At 42.0% G+C, this 23331-nt stretch overlaps 2 protein-coding genes across 2 annotated transcripts; both read right to left on the bottom strand.

The window, feature by feature from the left end:
* Positions 1-13719: 13719 nt before the first annotated feature.
* Positions 13720-15969, bottom strand: LOC135676724 (E3 ubiquitin-protein ligase RDUF1-like). Its single transcript, XM_065188209.1, has one exon. It carries the CDS (start codon positions 15274-15276, stop codon positions 14158-14160), a length of 1119 nt encoding a protein of 372 aa, XP_065044281.1. The 5' UTR covers positions 15277-15969; the 3' UTR covers positions 13720-14157.
* A 4133-nt stretch (positions 15970-20102) lies between these two features.
* Positions 20103-22970, bottom strand: LOC135676723 (uncharacterized). The gene is made up of 3 exons (XM_065188208.1): positions 21717-22970; positions 20529-21101; positions 20103-20446 (listed from the first exon to the last, which is right to left on the bottom strand). Exons 1-3 carry the CDS (start codon positions 22539-22541, stop codon positions 20336-20338), a joined length of 1509 nt encoding a protein of 502 aa, XP_065044280.1. The 5' UTR covers positions 22542-22970; the 3' UTR covers positions 20103-20335.
* Positions 22971-23331: the final 361 nt, after the last annotated feature.

Raw genomic sequence — 23331 nt, 5'->3', positions numbered from 1 at the left:
GACTCCAGCGATGGTCTTAGAACATTCCAGTCCAGTTTCTGCCACTTGGGAGAACTTTTTCCATTGTTATTAGAGGATGATTGTCCACCATCATCAACTGCAGTTTTCAGGAATTTTTGTGGAGTTGTTTCGTTAGTCTTGGTTTTCAGTTGCTTCCTCTTAAGGTCTAAAGTCAGATCTATCTGTTATCGAGCCCCTGGATCCTGTTGCATAGTGCTCATCTGCTCTGCATCGACATCAGATAAGAATTTAGTCATATAGACAACGGAAGCTAACGAACAATGTAATAAGAAGATATGTTGCAGTATACCGAGCATGAAGGACATATATGGAACCTCATCTATGAGAGCTCACAGTTGAATGTATATTCATGAAAATCATACTACATGCACTCTTTAAACATATATTAACAATCAGTTGGTAATGTTTTGGACCATTCAAGCTTTTAAAAATCAACTTAAATGCAAAGACTTGTCAACTCTTTTCTTTTTTGTTTACTATGTTTCTTCACTCTCTTTATGTTATATCAAGGTTCATCTAGGTTGTTTGCCACAAAGTTTATGGTACAGAAACCTTGATTTGAAATACTCTATAGTACATGGTATGGTAACTAGAATAGCGCATAAATAAGTAGCGGAACTTATTTATGCGCATTAATATAAACCTTATGTTTATAGTACATGGTACATGGGGTGGTCCTGTCTTAGCTTGCTGAAGCTACCTTATGTTTTGTAGTTCCGTTCGTATCCCTTTTATATCCTCCGCGATTTGTGTAAGGAGTTGGATTTGTGTGTTGTGCTGTTTAATTACAGCTGCTTGGTGGCTAAGGGTCCCCGGGTAATCGTTTGTTTTGAGAAATCCTAAGGATGGGGGATCGATAGGCTCTGTGGCTTTGAGGGCTTCTTTGTAGGATTCGGTGTTTTTGGAGAACAGATAGTTCATCCAAAAATTTGCTTTTCTATCCTTGATAGAAGTTGTTCAACCCTCTGCAGCTTTTGATTTAAGCTTTGAGTTAGTCTAAGAGCTTCTTCTTCCACAAGTTTTGGTTGTTTGGAAATCTCTGCAACCAAATTTCGCACTTCTTGTTTCGTGAGAGGTCTATTTTCCGAGAGTAAGGCAGTGAGAGTTTTTATGGAGTGCTTGAGTCCTTTGATTTCTTTTTCTAGACTATGATTTTTCTCAATAATGGCCTTGAAAATTTTCAAATGGACTCTACTAGACAAGCAGATTCTGTCGTAGATAACCGAAAGATTATGGGCTAGTTCTTTTCTTGTAGGATTTATGGTTTCAGCAAGATCAAGGTAGTCAAGCTTAGAGGTATGGGAATTAGCATACCATTGTTGTATAGCTTCTTCCCATCTATCAGACATCTATTTCAAACTAGGGGATCATGAGCCTTTCTTCCCTATTCTTTTTGTTTCGTTGCTTCACCTTTTCAGTGTGCTTACGGGTCTCCTTGCTCTTTTGACACCTTACGTCTATTAGCAATTTCACACTTGGAACAGAAAGTACTAATTCATGACTCTCCCTCTTTCTATAGTCCCAATCCCCAAGCTCTGATACCAGTAACTAGAATAGCGCATAAATAAGTAGCGAAACTTCCAGAAATTTGTAAGAAATGATAAGCACAAAGAACTATAGAAAGCTTAAAATGCTTACAAAAGACCGGATAGAGACTCTTAGTTTCCTCAAGTAGAACTCTGGTTTTTCCGACCGTGTCCTGCAAGAGACTGAACTAGGAAATATATAGAGGGAGAGGTGAGAACCGGGTACTCATTGGGCCCCATCGCATTCTTATCCTTTCACTTGATATATTCCCAACTCTTCTTAGTGGCAAAGGAAAGCAGATTCCTTCATACCATTATTAGTGACACTACGAGTGGCTCCCGAGGCTCAACTCGTCTTTTCTTGGCGGCGAAGAAAAGTAGATGCGCTCCAGCTATTGTAGGGGGTCCGCCATGCTCCTAAAGGCTGAAGCCGGTTGTCCTTTGTGAAACATCTTTTGTTAATGCCAAAGCTCTTTCCAGCTGTTGTTGTTGCTGGAGGACAACTGGTAGCCAGTCTTTGTACCAGTTGTCTTTTCCTCCACTCCTTTTTTGATACTCTCTTGTCTTCATTGAGTGGATGTTCCTGAATTGCTGAAGTGCCTCACATGCTTGTCGGGCGGCTTCCTTTTGAATTGCTCCGAGTCTTCTTTTCGCGAGTCCCATCTCATTGAGTGGGAGTCCTCCTGGCCTTTGCATTCTGGATTTGAGCTCATCCAGTTCTTGTTGGTATTGTGTGAGGAGGTCACCTGGTTTATTAGTTGACTCAGGTGCATTGCTGCCCTTGGATTCGGCTGGGCTTGAACCTCTTGGGTGGCTTCTGTTAGTAGGAGTATCTGTTCGTTCGGCCATCCTGAAATCAAAATATTTATTAGTCGGGATAAAGAGTCGGCTAGAATATTACTGGTCCCTTCGATGTGCTCAAATTTGACTTCCACGCCGCTTCCGGTAATGTAGTCCACAAAGGCCATCCACCTGACCCTTGAGGGTTTGTTTTGGGCAGACTTGTTGAAGAAGCTTATTATTGCTTGACAGTCCGTTCTGATGATGATCTCCTTTTTATCAAGAAAATAAATTTTTAACGCCTCTAGAGTTTTCATGACTGCATGCATTTCAGCGTCTATGGTGGACTTGATTGGACTATATTTTCCACTAGCGTAGGCACATATTTTTTTCGTATTTCTGGGGTCATGTTTCTGTTTTTTCCATTTACAGATTCCTCCCCATCCTTCCATGCATTCGTCTGTTTCAAGTATTATGAAACAGTCTTCTGGGGGTACCTCTAGATCTGGGAGATTTTGTACCAGGTTTTTGATGTCTCTAATTAATTTCCAATCCTGTTCGTTTAGCCTTTTCTCTCCAGTTGGGCTTGTTTTTGAATATAACGGGCCTAAAAGCCTGCCCAGATTGGGTATATAGTTTCTTGCATAGTTTAGGATTCCTAACCACGATCTGAGGCCTTTCTTTGTAGTGAGATCTTCTTCTTGATAGCCAATGATCCTTTTGATAATATGGGGTTGTAGCTTGATTCTAGAATTTCCCAAAACTGCCCCGAGAAATTCAATTTCTCTTACCGCAATTTTCATTTTTGAAGGGCTTAAGACTAAGCCGTTCTCCTGACATATCTCCAACATTCGAGTTAGGTGTTGTGCATGGTCTTTTTCATTCTTTGAGAAGACCAGAATATCGTCAATATATACTACAATGAAATGTCCTGTGCCCCTGAAGCAGGTGTCCATTTTCCTTTGGAACACGGCCGGGGCGTTTTTAAGACCAAAGGGCATTGCCAGCCATTCATATAGTCCTTCGGGGACCCAGAATACGGTCCATTCTATAGAATCCGGGTGCATAGCAACCTGGTGAAAGCCAGATTTTAAATCAAATTTTGAGTAAATTTTACTATTGCTGACCTTCTTAAGGATGGTGTTGATGCCGGGAAGGCTGTATTGATCTTTTTCTGTGATGTCATTAAGCCTCCTGTAGTTGAAAACCATCCTCTCTTTTCCTTTCTTTTCAATTCCTGTTATGGGGTCAATAGTAGTTCCAGAATTGACCATTATGGCAGTAGTTCGGTGCTTACTTTTGCTTGGCCTGATGACCCCGATGTCCAATAACGCTTTCACATGCCTGGAGAAAGCCTCTTTTGCCTGTGGTGTTAGGTGTTTCAGTGGTTTGTCTTCTACCACAAAATCTTGGTTTTTGATCTCCAGTTTGTAAGTTTTTTTATTCTTTCCCCAATGTTTTAGGGGATCCTCCCCTATGTACCCTTGGGCTTTCAGCTGGTCCAATAGGCCTCCGAACTTGACCGTTATATATTTGTCGCTTTGCTGAGCTTCTGCTGAATAAAATACTGCCTCTTGGATCTGGATATAATCGTCTTCCTCTAGGTCTAATTCTTCTATTGCTGCGGCTGTTGGGATGTAAGGCAGGGTGTTGATAGTTGTTAGGTTTTTATAAAAAGTAATCATGTTACCTTCAATCCTAACTCCTCCTTGCATTGCCCTGATAAAGTTGCATCCGATTATCATCTGGATGTTGTCTCCTAATTCTATTGCGAAGGCATAAGTATAGGGGATTCTGAAGGTATTATCCCCTATTGTCATCTTACCTCCCTTTAATTTCTTGTTCGTAGTCGTCTTCGAGGAAATTCCGCTGAAATGTACTGTGTAGGGATTTGCCTCCATTGCATCGTCTGGTGCAGCGTTCTCGTCTATGCAGCAGGTTGTTGCTCCAGTATCTAATATAGCATTAACTTCGAATGGCGGAATGTTTAGTATTTCTATTTGTACCTTCAGGTTGAACATCATATTTTTGGCCTTTCTTGGGCCGCTTGCCTCTTTTGTTTTTACTGATAGGACCTTCTGGGTTTCTTCTGCCAATAGAACGAATGCTTCTTCAGATTCTTCTTTGTTTTTTAATTCCAGTATTTCTCTTTGTAAGTCAGCCTTTTCCAGTCTTAGTCTTTCGACCTCCATGGCTTCTTGCTCAAGCTGGCTGTATTTTTCTTTCCATTCCTGTACTTCCTGTTGCAGGCGTAGGTTTTCTTGTGCTGTGGTAATTGCTTGGATATGCATTTCTTCAAGTTCCTTGGCCTTTTCCTGTCCTGATTCTATGGCCATTTTAAGTTTCCTAATCTCTGCTTCACAATGGTTAATATAATCTTGCTGTTGTTGAAGGAGATTTCTTGGTTCGTACCTGACTGGTTCTTCTTGTGCTACAGGAGTCCTTTTGTCAAAGTAATACATGCTGCACATCCCACATGAGGTGATTTTGCACAAGGGGCAATGCCTCCTGTGTCTTCTTTGAGAGACTCGTTTGCAGCAGTTGCACTTTTCTAGGTTTGCTGGTAGGTCCCCGTTGATTTCCCACACATGGTGGCATTCGGCTTGGGTCTGGGAGACTTGGACCCTTGCTTTGTAGCCTGACTCGGGTCCTATCCACCAGGTCCTGCTATCTTCAATTAGTGCAAAAAATTTTTGAGTGAAGGAGTGGATACCATATTCTAGGTTTTCAACGTCTTCTCCTTCAGATATGGAGTAGATGGCATCACTCTGGTTTTCTCCTTCCTGTACTGATAGAATCTCGTAGTCTTCAGGAAGCTCAATTTGTTCAAACATCGCTACCCTTTTGATATTCTTTTTATCATTTGGGCATTCCCTTGCGAAATGTCCTTCTTCGCCACACAGGTAGCATTTGCACCTTTTATTTCTGATTAGGTGCTTTCTCTTCTCAATCCTGGCATGTGATGAGTGGGGTTTACCTTTATAAGTAGTGGATCTTCGTACCCTAAATTTCCTTTCCAGTTTATTGTAGTATCCTGGGATTGGCATCTCACTGCAGAAAGATAAGTCTTTTAATGCCCTTTTGAATGCAGCATCTTTGCATTCTGCTTCTAAGTATTTGTAGGAGAAAAGAATTCTTGGGATGACCCCTATCGTATTTCCCCTGTATTTAGTTTCGAACGCTCCCTTTATCTTTCTTCCCAGCTCTCCAGGCATCTTTGACCATAATTTTTCCGAGAGCTCTGGGCTTGTGAATAACCGTCCTGTCTTGGATGCAAGCCTCATATAATCATTTAGGAATTGTATAATGTGTTTCAGGTTAGTGCAGGATAACCTTTCGAGGTCTCTGTATGCTTCTTCTTGGGCGGTTGTTGATCCCTGAAATGGATCTTCTAAAATAAATATTGTTCTTAGTTGCGAGAGGATATTCTGAGTTCCTCCCGTGCCATCAGCGTTGGCCATCAGAAGTTGGTATTCCTCTGGATACGCCATTCGCCATTGTATCCAGGCTAATTTTTCAGATTCGCCCAGTAGGTTTTCAATAAATTCCATTTTAGCCTGTGGGTCAGTAAATCCTTGAAGGGAAACCAAATTCTTTGTGATAGATTCCTACCTCATGAATACCTCGTCGAACATTCCCAACTGGGATGGGATTATGAACATGGCTCCTTGTTGCTGAAAGGCTGATGGAAGGTTTCTGTTATATTAATTATGCGTATAATCCCAACTAGAAAAGAGTATTTCTCCTGTACATAAATAATACAAACATTAATACAAACATAAATAGGTTTCTGTTACTAATCGATAAATAATACTCGAGCTTTTGCAAATTAATATAAAGATGATAAAAAAAGCATGAACATGGTATGGTGGAAGTCAAATATCATGCTTTTTTCTCCTTAATTCTTTGCTCTTGCTTGTTTTATTCTTGTTGATATATCAAGTTAATATATCCTGGCTACAGAGTTCCTGGTGCATAATACTTTTATGTTGTGAATATCTATATACTATCTGTAAGTAAATATATAAATGATAGATGCAGGTTGTTTGGTGTTTGTAGGAAAAGGAAAGGAAAACTACTTTTCTTCTCTTCTTGCCTATGAAATGCGGGTATAAGGCATAATTACTGCAGAAAGAAGCACTTGAAAGTTATTTTTGTTACATTGGGACAAAAACAATTTTCCAAACTATTTTTCATTTCTTCTAGTATAAAAAGATTATTTTCCAAAGAAATATAACCCTTACTAGTGCATGAAATGCAGAATTCAGACGTACCAAAGAGAAGGACAATTATGGCACCTTTTGGAGTTTGCAACATTATTCCAGGTATGAGCCGTATTTTAATGGTTGTATGCAGCCTCTTCATTTAGTTTCTACAAGACCAAGCTCTTTCAGCAGGGAATGAAAAATAATTCAACTTATAAACAACCCAATCCTTATGTCTCACATCAATAAAGGATTAAACTTTTAAAACGACATGTGGATGAGGACTCCCTTCCATGATAATGGATTTTTTTTTAAAAAAAAATTGTTATTATCAAATGATATACATAATGTTTATATATGGATTCGAAGTTGAAACCTATTACTCGTTATAATGATATACTAATCAACCTAGATGCCATAATAGAGACCACAAAATAACAATTCAAACATATATTTTTTGAATAAAAATAATTTGGAAAACATTTCACTAATTGCTCATAGTTAGGGGTCTCAAGTTATAAATAGAAAAATTCTTTCATGATGATCCAAGTTCTTCTCTCATTTTTATACTGTATACATCACACCTTGGGAATTCTTTGACTCGAGTGTCGAAGAGATCGTTCCAAAAATTTACCTTGCAGTGATCTTCACTTGCAGGTGGGGGTGTGAGAGTTGTGTCTTACTTGGGATGTTTATGATGTCGATTTTCTTTCCTTAAGATCTGTATTGAATTATGATTCTCAGTGCATGTCAAGATTCAAGATAAGGATCAAATTGGATTGTGTCTGTCTCTCCATAATAAGGATCAATCATAGGGACGAACAATTATCATCATATATTGATTATTATGTTAATATCTTTGGGCTTATAAACTAAAAGATATTAAAGGATTTGACTCTTATTTGAACATACTTAAAACTCAATCCCAATTCTCCAACTCGTAAAAAGAGAGGTCTCCCACTTCCCTATCCTTTGCCCGTCGCCACAACAGTCGTCGGATTCCCCTTCACATCCGTGGGTTCAGAAGCCGTGCAAACACAGAGACAATAGTTAAATAGAAGGCCATTCATGTCAATCTCCTTTTACTGTTTGTGCCTGACCGAAGGAAGGTGACAGAGCACCTCTGTCCAACGGGGAGCATAGGGTCAATTGCTGGCCGTCACGGATCTGAATCATGATGAGATCGAAGTCGATTGGTTATTTTATTTTTTAGAAAAGATAATACAAACTCTTGGATGGATCCTATCAAACTGGATCAATCAACTTGAATATTGGGATCGTAGAATGTATCTGAGACGAGTGCTTTTTTTTTTCTCCCACACTCAAGACACTCGAATCATAATGTTTATGTTTTGTTCCGACCATAGCATCGATGTGAGATTGGTAAATCCTTCAATGATTTAAGTTAGAACGTAGCCAAATTAATGATCAAGATGAAGTGGAGAATACAAAGGCCAAAGAGCTTGAATCCTCTTAATTAGTTTGTGAAGACCCTTTTTCAATAGCGTCGGAGTTGTAGCGATAGAACCATTAGTGAAAAAAAAAAAATGAGTCAATTGGGCTATTTTCTTGATATGATAGTTGATTTGGGTAAACGTGACGATCTCCATAGTCATCCAAATGATGAGTCGAGTTGCCACGGTATCCATCGAGTTATCGTGATGTTGTGATCACTGAGTTATCAGAACGGTGGTGTGTCGGTGCAACTAAGCCAAATTGCCATGGATGATTTACCGGTCGAGTCAACCCAAAGTTGAAACGGTGTCCATAAAGCTAACTCGGTGACGTACGTGTCAACTGAAACGAGTCCGGTTCGATTTTCCACAGGTGTCCATTAAGCTATTGTCCTTACCTACATGGTAGCTTTTCTTCGTTGGTGAAGGACTGTTTTCTCCGCATCAAACCAAAAGCAGGTCCGTAGGGAGAGAGAGAGATGACGGGGGCTGAGGGCAGCAGAAATACGATCGACCTCGGGCTCCGCTTGCTTCTTGTCTGACCCTCGCCAATGGCGTGACTGCTGCCATCTTGTGATGATGGCTGGTCGGACAAAATGACCCTAAAAGCATTGCAGTCATGCAAAAGAGTCCACCACGCCTTTTGACAACCCTTGGATGGATTGATGGATTGAATGATAAGATCGATGGATAGGTCGGGGGATGAATGAATGGATTATTCATTCCAAAAAGCCCACCCAATCTGCAAGCCTACATCGATCGCCACCTTCCTTGAGAAGCAAGACTAATGCTTCAACTTGTTGCATCTTAATGGCTCAAATGGACCAACGATAATAGTCTACACTTGTCCTTTAGAAAATCTATCTTATATAAATCACCCCAATTATTAGTATTGCCTCTAGCTAGTGTCTGGATCCAACCTGCTCCAGGGTTTTGAATCTCGAATTAGCTAGCATGCACAACCTACAAAAGAAAAATAAAGTCTAATTTTGGACATCAAATCTTTGGATGTTTAAATCAGTAAAAACTCCTGAAATTATATTTTTATAAACAGGAGTTTGACATTGAAGTGTTTGTCGATGAACAAACCACACTCGATCGTGGCGCTGCCGACTCGAGGGCAGGTTGACTACGACACAGAAGCTGACGCGAGAGCGTGCTCGAGTATCAATCAACATGGGATTCCCTGTGTCTGCGTGGACAGTGACGTGTTTGGGATGTCCAAATCAACCACCAAGTGGCTCCTTATTGACATTTCTTTTGCATTCTTGCTATCTTTGCTTTGAGAACTCAATGAAAGCAATCCATTTTGCCAAAGATTCTTTGACTTGGTTTGCTAATTGCTTCACTGCATGTCCAGAATAAAGTCGATAATAGGGAAAAAGATATTGTATGTACATAAATATAAAAGGCACTATCGGTCCAAATATCCGATCCTACTTTTCTTTTCCATCTTTCTCTATATAGTCTGCAAGTGCTAAACATTTCAGCTTCCGGTTTGACGAATTCCATTAAACAAAAAGTAACTCCTCCAACCAAACTCTGAAAGCCAATAAATGAAAGGAATATAGAGTTGGATGCTGTCGACTCTGTGAAAGCTGAGTACAGTGAGCTCAAGCGGTGGCACCCAAAGATGCATAGAGGGGAAGTACCTACCGACCCGAGCACTGGTAAACCACAGTGTAAATTCCCAAAAAGACGAAGGGAACCACTCAACAACGTAATGGGTGAATTGGTCTGGTTAGGATGGAAAGATATCCACGTAAAGCCACGCAGATTATGTGATTGCATGGCCCATTCTATTTCTATTAGACAGCTACTTCCATTAACCTACTTGTTTGGTAGCTACCCACCAGAAGAGAAGACACGAGAGAGAGAGAGAGAGAGAGAGAGGATGGAAGGTGATGCTGCTTTGCATTGGAGGATTGGGGGGGTGGGGGTGGGGGGGGAGAGGGGTGTCAATTCCTCCCACGTCGCGTGATGCTTGTGGGAAACGCAACAGATCCTGCAAACCAAAGTGCAACCATTACAAGGGAGGTGAGAGATAGGGGGGAGGGGGGAGGAGGGGGAGGAGTGTTGAGTCCTTTCCAGTTGCCACTTTCTTTGGCACTCCTTGGACTGTGGTGTTTCCCTGAAGGGGAAGGTTCTCTCGTACCTCTCTCTCACTCTCTTGCTTGCTTTAGTGTTTTGCCGCTTTGCAGGTGGTGGTGAGGTGATCCATGGATGTGTTTTGGCAAGTGGCCGAGGTCAGGTGGGAGTAAAAGTCTTTAGGTTTTTGGGCTTCCTGGATTGCGATGTATAACTGTTGCTCTTCTTCCACTTCAGACACTGACATCTCTCTCTCTCATCGACACCCTCATCCTGCTCCTATATTTATGCCCTCATCCCTCAGCTTCTCTCAAGCTTCTCTTCCTCTATGGCCTCATAAACTCCCTCTTCATGCCTTCTATGAGCTACAGTTTCATCCTTCCTTTGTGGATCTATTCCTTCATATTAGCTGAGTTTAGGATCAGCTCATGGAGAGGAAATGTTGTGGAACACAGGAAGCTGCAGTCATTGTTTGCTGGTGTGGCATCATCAAGATTCACAAACTCACACTAGAAGAAGAAGCTCAAGGGAAGTTTCTTTTGAATTCTGAGAATCTTGATGATGCTGCATTGGCAATCAAATGACTTACTACTTTTGATGAAGCTGAAGCTGAAGAACACTGGGTGTGTGCAGGTATACACCTCCAAAACCCTAACTTCCTCTCTCTCTCTCTCTCTATGAACTTTCACCTTGAGAAGAACAACACATGGAAAGAACTCATGAATAGTGAAACTGCATCAACAGTTGAAGTGTAAGTACGCAGTGGTGGAATGTGGTAGCAAAAGGTTATCAGATGCATGATGAGTTATGGGGTTATGCATGGACTGGGACCTGTCTCCTTCCTTTCTCTTCTCTGTTGATTATTCTCTCTGGACATGCATAGCAGCTTTATATATATTTTTTTCTTGGTTGCAGGTGCATTAAAATAAAAGTAATACGTACCCTAAAATAATGGGCTGTCATTTGTCTACTAGATGGTGTTTTGGCTTGTTATAGGGTTCAGTCAAGAGTTTATTCACCTCGCCATCTCCTTACTGCATTGCATGAGAGTTACCACATTGCATCTCTCTTCATGTCACTGCAGCCTCCATGAATCCCCTCACACATGCTTTTTCTAATGATAATGGAAAATGCAGGAAGAAATTAAGTAATTATCAAGTTTTTAGGCTTTTTATTTTTCTTTTGATGTGAGTAATACATCAGCCATGAATCCTCTCACTCATTCATTTTCTAACTCTAGAAATAGATTTTCATGAAAATAGAAAATGCAGGAAAAATTAAGCAATTATCAAGTTTTTTAGGTTTTTTTTTTTTTTTTTTGAGGTGAGTGATACATCATCCATGAATCCCATCACACATGCATTTTCTAACTTTAGAATTGGATTTCCATGAAAATAGAAAATGCATGAGGAAATCAAGTAATTATCACGTTTTTATGTTTTACTTTTTGAGATAATTAAGTCTTTATACTTTTATTTGGACTACTAATGAGCTCTTATATTAGCATAAAACAGTGACAAAACCATAAAGCCCTAACCATTTGTGATGGTGCTGTTTTATATTATGAATCCCTACTATTTGCAATGTTTAAGTACTATTTTTTTTTCTTCTACTAAGAAGATGGTGGTGTGTTTGATTTACTCTGTGATTAGGTTTGCATGGTTGATCTAATCAACCATTTGTTCCGTCTTTCATGCATTATATGACATGAAGTTCCATTATATTACTAAGGGAGATCCGCATGATCTATTGTTACTATGTGTATGATGTTTGGGTGTATGTAATTCTTTAAAGTTATTATTATCACTATTTTTTGAGAAGTTTTTCATTGATATATTATATGTTTAATGCAATTGATGTCCCATTGGAAGCTATCCTTTTCAGATATGTTGTTGAGTTGAATTATTGTATTTAATCTTTTAGTTGTTAGTGAATGGTGTTTAAAATTCAAATCATACCTTACAAATTTGTATTAATTAATGTTTGTAAAGCTCTATCAATTTTGCTATAAAATAGTAGTATTTATACTGAATATTATATTAATAAATTGCTAACATCTAAAAAAATCAAATGAAGCCAAAAATGCCAGATTTCTACTGCCATAATCATCAGTGGCAATGAAATGTTTCTATCCATTCCGGGCTGCAGTGATAATGAGATGCCACCAATCTTATTTCCACTGCAAACACTCATCCAACATACTAATGAATGTGGGAATTATTAAGAAAAGAAAATTAATAATAATAATAGTTAATAATAATAACATCATTAACCATAATAAATATCAAGGTTATATATATATATATATATATATATATATATATATATATATATATATATATATAAAGAGGCATGTCAAAGGAACTTGTGGGTCATAATCCAATGAACACAAGCAGTTTGGAATCACAACTTAGTCTTGCCTTGTATTGAGACTACCTTCACCTGTTCAAGAAAAATAACATGCATTTTTCCAAACCACACAAAGGATTGGTTTGTTTATTGGTCACATTTAGCTAAGATCATGACATCTTGACCATGTGAAGAATGCATGCATTTATGTTGTTGTCTCTGTTAGTGCTTTTTTCTTCACAGCAATTAGTTTCTCAAGAGTACCATTATAGCATGTTACTACTGTTTGAATTGGCTTTCCATTATTGTCAGTTAGGGTTTTGACAATGCATTGCATGTACTCTTATTGTCCAAAAGAAAGTCTCAATTACATGCCAATAAGAGTCACAGATTGGCATCAAAATTTTGTTTACCTGAAGATTAATGAAAGACTATCCCTAATGCATGCATTGTTACAGACTCCAATCAATGAAATTATTCTATCACAAGATTGGTAGGTTAGTAGGCATATGTGATTCAATCAGACCTGAGTTTAGTAGTTACTAGAATATAACAGATGATCTCAAAATATGTTCCGATTATGACGAAATTAGGACCTGAGGTTTACTAAAATATATGGAGTTGATGCCAAGCTACTTGAACAGGAACTCAAAGAAGAGAAGAAATGGGACAGAATGTAATGTACCAAAGCACAAAAAAAAAAAAAAAAAAAAAAAATCCAGTCTTGGAATCTAGTCTTACTCCTGCTAAGTTTCTCCGGTTTTGTTATGATATTATGTCTAGCACACTAGAACATAAGAATAGTTATGAAGGAATCTAAAATCCAAGAACAACTTTGTTTTCGGAAACAAGAGGATGATATGTATCGCAGACGATAAGTACTTATACTAACAGACTTCGATGGAAGAAGAGATAAAAGACAGAGAGATATAGGAAATCAACAGTGAGGAAGGCCAACCACCAACCTTGTCATGATTCAACTCCGATCGAGTTAACTTCATCTCTTGATATGACCATAAAAATGTTCAGATGAACCTTTCATTAGAAAATGTGCTAATACATCTAATGCAAATATTAAATATGACAAAGGTTAAAGTGAATAACAGTATATTCTCAGTAACAATGGATCATACGGAGCAGTCGGTCACTCATTTTCAACCATTACCAATGCATAAAATTGTGTTAATCATAGTCGTGGAAAGCTGTAAATTTTGGAACTATTAATACTTCAAATTACTAAGGAAAAACAAACAACTCATTTATAAAGTACGTACAATCAAGTAAGGAACTTGTCAATGACCGAAAACTAAAAAATTGAACAATAAACAAAATGGACAAGAATACATCTTATACAGCTTATCATCTCAATGAGTGGGGATAATTCAAGCTTTTCTACATAAAGGGACGACATAACGAAAAGACCATAGAGCATATGGAACGATACCGAAAAAAAATAATGGATTTCTAAAATATGAAATAAGCACACTACAAGATGGAAGCATATACCTTCCTAATATCATCATAGCCACCTAAAAAATTCCAGCCTTTTCTGTGTGGAACAAGAATCAAGACAATGTTAGTGAAGCCAGAGGGAGATAGAACTGATATAGATCTAAGAAGATACTAGTCCTTTAGCTCTTCTTTAATCGCAGAGATAAAGAGTATCTAAAGTTCTTTAGAGGAATTGAAATCCAGCAGACAAAAAAGTTTAGCTTTAGGTGTTCTTTCTTCTAATTACGATCTTGCAATTGTATTGGCATTACCAGCCTCCAATCCCCAATTGGTGTTGCGTCTCCGGGAACTCCTTCTGCGTGTAAGTAAAGGTGTATAGGTAGGAAGAGGTTCGGAGCTCAGCCTCAATGACGAGGAAGGAGATCGCAAATGCCTGAAAAATGAGAAAACACTAATTCCTCCATCCTCCCTTGGTCGACTCCCTCGCGAGGACGATGACATTCTCCTTGGAGCCATCCTGGAGTTGAGTTCACCATCCATCTCTGTGTAAACAACCGGCAGCTCCCCTTCTGCTCTCCTGCCTCCTGTATACCTGCCTACAGCGAAACCACCGCCCGGAAGCCTCCATATGGTTAACCCCACCATCTCCTCGCCATTGTCGTCCTCTTCTGGTACATCCATAGGCATCTCATGGCGGCAAACAGGGCAAGAATTCCTGAGCGAGAGCCACGGCAAGATGCAATCTTGATGGTAGATGTGCTTGCAGGGCATCTCACAGGCCTCGGTTCCGAACACAAAGGGCTCCTTGCACACAGCGCAATGGGATTCCCTTATGATGTGGCCGTCGCTTATCTCAATGGTGGGCATTGACTCGATGGCAGCCTTCGAAGCCGGCAGGTGCGCCAAGACGCGACTGACACCGGTTCCATTGATCTCGATGTGGGCGAGCTGGTCCAGTAGCCGCTCAAACCCTGAGTCCATCAAGAAGTCCGACACGCTTTCCGGCAGAGGGCGGAGGCCGGATCCGGCGCCGTCATCATAGTAGAGTTCAAAGTTGTTGCTGGTGGCCCCGTCTGCATCGCCTCGTACGTCAGGCGGACTGCGCAGGACAATGACGGGGTTGAAGGGAGAACGGTTGCCGGTGGGCGCGCGACGGTTACGACGGACCCTGAGCTCCGAGGGCTGGTGAGGCCGTTCAAAGGCGGCGCTGTCGGTGGCCGGGGAGGGGAAGCGGCGGCGCTGAGGCTGTGGGACAGCCGCGTAGAGAGGAGGAGCACGAGAAGGCCCGTCCACCTCCTCGAGGAAGCCGCCGCCGCAGTCAGGGCAGACAACGGCGGCCCGGGGCCAAAGCCTGACGAAGCGACCGCAGCGGTAGCACCAGAACGACGGCGCCGTCTCCATAAAGGAAATCAAAGACAAAAAGCAAGCGACGGCGGCAGTGATGACGGAGCTCCGGAGGAGGCGAGGAACCTCTTAAAGATCCAAGCTTTGAACTGGAAAACTAATAGATACGCAACGAAAGCCCTAAAAATCCGATTTTTCGAGAAACTACCGCAAAAACACCATTCAAACCAGCATCGCTTTGTTGGCGGAACGAATCTGATTCGTAATCGAAATCCCAAAAGAAATCAAACTAAATAACGGAGAAAAAGAATCCAAATTCAAAAACCCCTTGCTTAATTTGCACCCAAATGCCGCTAAGACTTGGGATTTGGGATTTGGGCGGAGGGGATAGGAGGGAGTTCCGAAGAGAAGACAAGGGGCATGCTGACTTACTTACGAGGGCTCGTACCGGCGTGCGTGACGGCGTGGTTTCGACACGCAGACGGCGTCACAAGGCGTCGTCGACGTGGCGAGTTCCCGTTAGCTATATGAGTTCGGTCGGAGAAAGTGACCGGTTCAGGCCGAGTCCGTATTGGGCAGGGCGGTAACTCGCGCGACGCGTTGATGAGATCGGTCCAGTCTCTGCCCACTTCGCATAGTCCCAAGTCAAATTACCTAAAGAATCCTGATGGAAAAGAGAAAGTGACCCGGTTCGAGCCGAGACCGTGTTGGGCAGGGTGATGACTCGGACGACGCGTTGATGAGATCGGTCCAGTCTCCGCTTACTTCCAACAATCCAGAGTCAAATTACCCAAATAACCCTGATGGTAATCCTGCAGCCTGGCCCACAATGGGGGGCCCATTTGGTGATTCTTGGACAACCTCAAGTACAATTATTGGAATCACAACAATAAAAACGAGGAGAAAAATAAGGGGGAAAAGCCAATGTTTATAATCTTAACATTGAAAGAGAGAATATAATAGAATGATTCTTGTCTTCAAAAAGATCACCATCGCACAGTAGTAGTTTTACTTTAATAATAGCAGCAGTGACGCTGTCTATCTCCTATTGTCTTTTTCTCTTTTTTTAACCTATGGGTAAAAGTGAATAAGTTAGACAATGGACTGTATCTTAGTCATACTTGAATTATTTATTTTGCCAAAATTAAATTTTTTTATTAATATTGGATAATTTATTCGTTGATCAGTTTGAATATATGATCATGATTTTCTAAATTGAATCTGTTAGTGTTTTTTATGATTGTCCAGTCATATCTAATTTTGCTCAGAAAATCAATTATATATGAAAAATATATATTTTCGAATTGAATTTGAAAAGATTATCATCAATCAGATTTGATGTTCTATATATATATATTGATGAAAAGAATAAAAAATAAGAATAATTACTGAAGAAATGAAAAATGCTTCAATATACATGTTCCCTCTCCTATTTATACAAATTAGGAGAAAGAATTTCTCTCAACAAAATAGATAAGATTTTCTCGAAAAAATCTTATCTTCTATATAAATATATATATCTCGGAACAGTGCATTCAAGAATAGAGATGCACATTTTACGGGCATAGAGTTGAGAAAGCATCGAAAACCTTTGAGTTGTTGTTTATTGGATAAATTAACCATGATCACATGGTGACATGGGTTATATGTCAATATAGTTAGGTCCTGACGTGGAAGCTCACATTGAGGCTTGCTCAAAGTGCTAACGTTGATTTTACGTGTCGGTTCGTTTCCATATATCCGATGACATATTGTTACGACTCATCGAATATTTATGAGAAGATGTTCACACTAAACCCACCATAAAACACGTATTACGCGTTTCGAACGATTTAAGAGCGCTTGGCAACCCTCATTCAAACCCCCCCCCCCCCCGCTTCCCTCTTTGGAATCGTGGGCGAGCCGAGGCAGACGCAACCTCGCATCGGCCCCATTTTGGAATCCGAGGCACATCCCTTCCGCTCTCACCACAAACCCTAACATGAAGATGCCAAGCCGCATATTGCGGGTGAGTTCGTCGATCTCTCCCCTTATTTTTCTTCGATCCACCTGCAGCGGCCCCTGTTCCAAGACATCGATTAGGGTTTCTTGGTCTTCCGGCATCAGCTTCATCCTACCTCCTTGGATTCAATCTGAAGTGTTAGAGCTAGCCCCAGGATATTTACCAAAGGGTAATTTTGGCAACACAACAAAGACAATAAAGCGGAAATAATAAAAGCGACAAGAACAAACAAAACACCAGAACACCAGATATACGTGGTTCGGTCAAATGACTTTGACCTACATCCACGGAAGAAAGAGGAGCAAATTACTATTATAAAAGAGGGACACTTACAAATGCCTTAGGAAATGTTCCTAGGCCATAAAACACCTTCAGCTTCCTAAACAAGAAGACTTCAAACCATAAGCAGGTTTTCTTGTGATGCCTGTTGTACTTCTTGTGGTGTGTCTAACATCAAAGCTCAGGCCCTTATTTATAGTTCCAAGACGAGACAACAAGTCTGATTTTCCCGATGTGGGACCATGGGACTTGCCAAACTATCACCAACAATGAACACCAACCAAGTCCAAGCACTGCTTGAACTTGTAAACCGGAAGAGGCTTTGTAAACATATCAGCTGGATTGTCCTTCGTATGAATTTTCTGAACAAGGACTTTTCCTTCAGCAATCAACCACTTAGCGGAATTATCACAAGAAACTGCATCTGAATAGGAAGTAGGCTCACCAACTTCACTTGTTTCTTCTGCAACAGACAAAGCATATGCAACCAAATTTGCATACCTTTGTGGTGGTCGAATATTTCTCATATGACGCATATGCCATAATTTGGTGATGTCTGAATCAGACAATGATGATGACGAAACTGCAACTGAACCTGTGATAGTAGTTCCCTATAGAATATACAAGCTACCAGACCTACAAGCTTTCATAACAATAAGAGCACTTCTAGAAACTTTCATAACTCCACCTTCAGCTGTGTATTTACACCCAAGGGCCTCTAGGGTGCCTAAAGAGATGAGATTCTTTTTCAAATCAGGAACATATCTAACATTAGTGAGCGTCCTTACAATACCATAGTGCATTTTAATTCGGATTGTTCCTCTACCAACAACATCACACGTGGTATTATTGTCCATCAAAATAATTCCACCATTACAAGATTCATATGTGGAAAACAAATCCCTATTGGGACACATATGATAGGAACAACCTGAATCTAAAATCCATTCATTTTTAGACATCGTCCTGTCATCAGTAGCAAAGAAAATATTTTCAACATTCTCATCAGATGCTACACTAGCTTCAACGGACTCAATAGTTTTTTCAACAAGTTTTTCTTTTTGCTTTAATTTATTTTTCAATTTAAAGCAATTAGCCTTAATGTGCCCCATTTTATGACAATATCTACATTCCAAATTTCTATGTCTGGATTTAGATCTAGATTTAGATCTACTACTGTTAAATTCTCTTTTATCCATTCTACCCCTGACAACCAGACCCTCAGCCTGATTCTCTCTACTTTCCCTCGTGATATTCCTATCTATCTGCTCCTTAGATTTCAATGCAGATTTAATTTCTTGATACGAAACTGTTTCTTTTCCATAAATCAAAGTATCACGGAAATGCTTAAAAGATAGGAGAAGAGAACACAAGAGTAATAGGGCCTTATCATCGTCATCAATTTTTGCATATATATTTTTCAAATCGATAATCAAGGAATCAAATTTATCAAGATGTGAGAGTATAGATGTACCTTCAGTAATTCGAAGCATATACAAACTCTTCTTCAAGTAGAGACAATTCTCCACTGTCCTCTTCATGTACAAGACTTTAAGCTTGTCCCACATGCTCTTAGCCGTAGTCTTCATAGTTACCTCCCGTAAAACCTCGTTAGAGAGATTTAGAATAATGCTGGATCGATCGGGCCTTCTTATCCATACCCGTAAGATCTTCCTTTGACGTACCATTTGGAATATTCTCAGCTTCCTGTAGTGCCAAATCAACTCCGTCTTGAACCAGAATGACCTCCATCTTGAGTTGCCACGTGCCGAAGTTGACATTTTTGTCGAATTTCTCGACAATGATATTTGTTATTGTCATTGTTGCCAAAAGATCCCAAAACCAGGCTCTAATACCAGTTTGTTAGAGCTAGCCCCAGGAAATTTACCAAAGGATAATTTTGGCAACCCAACAAAGACAATAAAGTGGAAAAAATAAAAGCAACAAGAACACCATATTTACGTGGTTCGGTCAATTGATTTTGACCTACATTCACGGACGGACCTACATCCACGAACGAAAGAGGAGCAAATCACTACTATAAAAGGGACAATTACAAATGTCTTAGGAAGATGTTCTTAGGCCATAAGACACCGGAAATTACTGAACAAGAAAAACCTAAAGCAAACAATTATGTTTTCTTGTGGTGCCACTTGTGGTATTTCTGACTTCAAAGCTCATGCCCTTATTTATAGGTTAAACAGGAGATACCAAACTTGATTTTCCCGATGTGGGACCATGAGACTTGCCAAACTAAAAATTATGTTTGGCACTTGCATCGGCAATGGATGCTTTGAGCGTATATGACTTAGTTTTGTGAAGTTTGATTTGATGTAAAAGTTTGATTGGTAATCCATGATTTATTTGAGTATTTTCCATGTAAAACAGGTTTTTCGGAGGAGATCAAACATTTCAAGGCAGACTCTTGAAAACCGTTCAGGTTAGCATTCTTTTCAGTATTGCTATTTATTTTACTGTATTCGTAAAGAGCTTTAAATAATCAGCTAGTTTTCTTTCTTAATTGGCAAATAAAAGAAAGAGACATTTTTAGTGATGCCATAAAAGTTCCACATCAGAATTGGAGATATGAAAAATCACGGTATGACATCAAAATCTATCTCATAATTTTTTTTCTTCAGTTTTTCGGTTTGAAGTACAAATAACTTAGATCGGATTACATTAAAACTCATTGCCACCTCTGACAATTTCGCTAAGAACAAAAATGGCATAAATATATATGTCATGGTTTATATGTACAGCAAAAACGTGCTGCGGTATCCTGTGCATATAGGCAGAAATTGTGCATCGATTTACCTGAGCTGCAGCGGCGGCGGTCTACACCTGCGGCGGGGACGTGATCTCACCCGGGCGACAGTTTCTTATTCGGACTTCCAAGGTACGGCCCCACCATGACCGACGCGTTCGGCAGCACTGCCTCCTCGGTGCCTGACACACACAACATCGGCCGTAGTCACCCTGAGCGATTACTAATCCCCATTCGGGAACGGGAAGAGGAAGAGGTACGTACTCGCCTCCATGCGGCGGGGTCCATCTTGGGCGCGAACACCTTGACGGTTTCCACCTTCAAGGCCGCACCATAACCAGGGAGGCCTTTGCACCGCCCGTCCTCCTCCTCTCGGTATCGGGAGTACTCCGACATCGTGCTTCCACTCCCGTCTTGCCCGTTCTTCTTCTTCACGCTGCTGAGGAAGTAGAGCAGCGGGCGATCGCAGGGCCGGTCCGGCGCCACCTGGCGGGTGTTGAACGTGAATGGCCCATCGCCGAAGCTCCTCCAGGTCTTGAAGGTGCGGAGCGGGACCTCCATGTCATTGGCCGCCAAGACCCGCGGGTACAGCTGCACGGTGTATCCCCAGGAAACGGAGACGGACCATGCGAAGCCTCTCTGGGCCTCGTAGCAGAAGCACTGCTGCAGGATGCGTGCGGGGTCGAGGCGGGCCGCGTCCATGAGCGTGCGCAGGGCACCGAGCCGGTCGCCCCCGCGCGGCGTGATGGGCGCTAGGTAGTCCAGGTGGTGCAGCGACACCAGCGGCGCCACCGGGTGCGCCGCCAGCAACCCGTACGCGTCGCCTCGGATGTCCAGCTGCAGTCACGCGACAACGAGCGACCATGTTTTTGTTGTTATCACACACCACGAGGCATTGTAGAGCATCCAAATAAACAAGTCTATATAGCAGGAATCGAGCTAGAGGACCACCACGTTTGCTTTATGGACTCATCTGAGGCTGACTGCCTGTGATTTCGGAGCAAACACGTGGTTTAGATTAGACTTTTAGTTGGATACGTAAAGGTAAACATACGTGGGGCAAATGCTATTCCGACCCACAAATCTACGGATATCCTCCATCCACTCTTTGGGGTCCGAAGCTTCTCTGTTCCACTGGTGGGATCGTCACAACTGGAATTGTACAATAATTGAAGAGGACCATGACTGAGACTCCTTTGAGTTCAAGGCATTTCCACACCAATTGCTTAGACAATCTCTGACATCAGCACCACCTTGTTTTTCTCCAATAAACTAATAAATCTTTTAAAAAATAAATTTAGAACAATTTTTCTGCATTGCTTGTTTGATTTTTTCCGTTTTCTTGTGAACACAAGAAGAGTAGAGTACGAGTATATATATAAATATATGTATGTATATATATGTATATATATGAGTAAGCAATTTTAATTACGAGAGGAGGAGGAAGCTTACTTGGTGGAATCCGGGCTCGCGAGTGAGCGGCACGCCGAGCTCGCTCAAGCAGGAGTGCACCCGCTGATCGCTGCCGTACAATTGGGCGTAGCGGTCGAGACACCCGTCGAGGGCTCGGGCTAGCTCGGCCGCTGCTGGGGCGCTCACCGCGAACCCTCCGCCGCCGAACGCCAAGCCGTACGAGTGCATCACGTCCTGCTCCACGCTCTCCGACGGCGCGCCCACGTAGTACATCTCCTCGTGGTCGTACTTCCCCAGCATGGCCACCAGGTTGTCCACAAAGAAGACGGTGTCGTCGTCCCCCATCACGAACCACCGAACCCCAGCGTCCCCGGCGTGCAGCCGCTGCGACTCCGCCACGATCCGCGCTATCCGCGACGCCGACGCCCGCTCCCGGAACCGGGACGCGTTCGCGGACACTCGGTACGGTGGGCTCATGGCCAGCCACGCCCCCTCGGGCGGCGCCTTGTCGAGCCACACGTGGCCCCGTGTCACTCCCGGCCGCCACCACAACTCGCTGTACCCCCGCCGCAGGCTCCACGTGCGCGCCGACCCCCCGATGCCGAAGACGATGTGGGAGAGATTGGTCGGCGAGGGGTCGGCAACAGCTGCCGCGGCTTCAGCGGCGGGGCCGAGTCCGATGTTGGCGGTAGCGGCCGACCACCCGTAGTCTCCGGAATAAAAGGCGGAGAAGCAAACGAAGGCCAAGGAGAGGAGGACGAGAAAGCAAACGGAAGCGCTGATCCTACCCCACCGCACTCCCCCGCCACCGCCATCGCCACCCTCCTTGGAGTGAAACAGGTACTTTTTCCACCCCTGTAGCATCTCTCCTCCCCTGATTTCAGAACCCTAATTCGATTCGAGACGGCGAAGGCGAAGAAGAAGGATCTTGTTTGGCTCACGCTGACGGGCTCGGTTACACAAAATCCAAAACCGTCGTCTCTTCCTTCTTTAGCCTCGAACAGCGGTGGTCGGTGTGGTATCTGCCGGTTCTCTGCTCGCTAAAGATAGCATGAATTGGGAGGAATTTGTACAGTATGTGGTGGCGCAGTTTTGTTTTTGTTTTGGGTCCGTTGGGTCGTGGGGGACGCGCGTTGTGTGTGTGGCTCACAAGTGGCGGTTGGTCCACTCATTCACACCAAGTGTTCGTAAATCTGGGTGAGTGAAGGAACTCACCTATGAATCCGACGACCAAGTTGAATGAGACGCCCCACTTAGACATATCAATCCCAGCCGCGGTCAGAACACGAAACTGCGATATGTACAGATGCCGCATTATCTTCACCGGTGTGGAAAAACTCTCCTACTTCCACCGCGCAATAATTCGATTAGGTTGTGGACAACCGACGCATCCACCGAGCGAGAAAAGGGTGGAGGTGAAAGGGAAAGGCAAGTAAAGGTTGGCGGTCTAGAGAAGGCCGCGTGTTTCCCATGTGGGCCGTCTCTGTCGCTTCCATGAGGGACTCGAGTTAGAATAGTCCGATCTGGTTAGGTCGGACTCGGCGATCAAGGTTGAGAGAAATACCAACGAGAAGGTACCGGACTCATTTATCGATTAAATATTTTATATTTAAAATATATTAATCTAATGACGTACGAGATTCCCTTAAGTTTA

This window comes from Musa acuminata, chromosome BXJ1-6, assembly GCF_036884655.1.
Source record: "Musa acuminata AAA Group cultivar baxijiao chromosome BXJ1-6, Cavendish_Baxijiao_AAA, whole genome shotgun sequence".
NCBI classification, from domain to species: domain Eukaryota; kingdom Viridiplantae; phylum Streptophyta; class Magnoliopsida; order Zingiberales; family Musaceae; genus Musa; species Musa acuminata.
The sequence above is the reverse complement of the archived record's forward strand: the minus strand, read 5'-3'. Positions and strand labels throughout refer to the sequence as shown.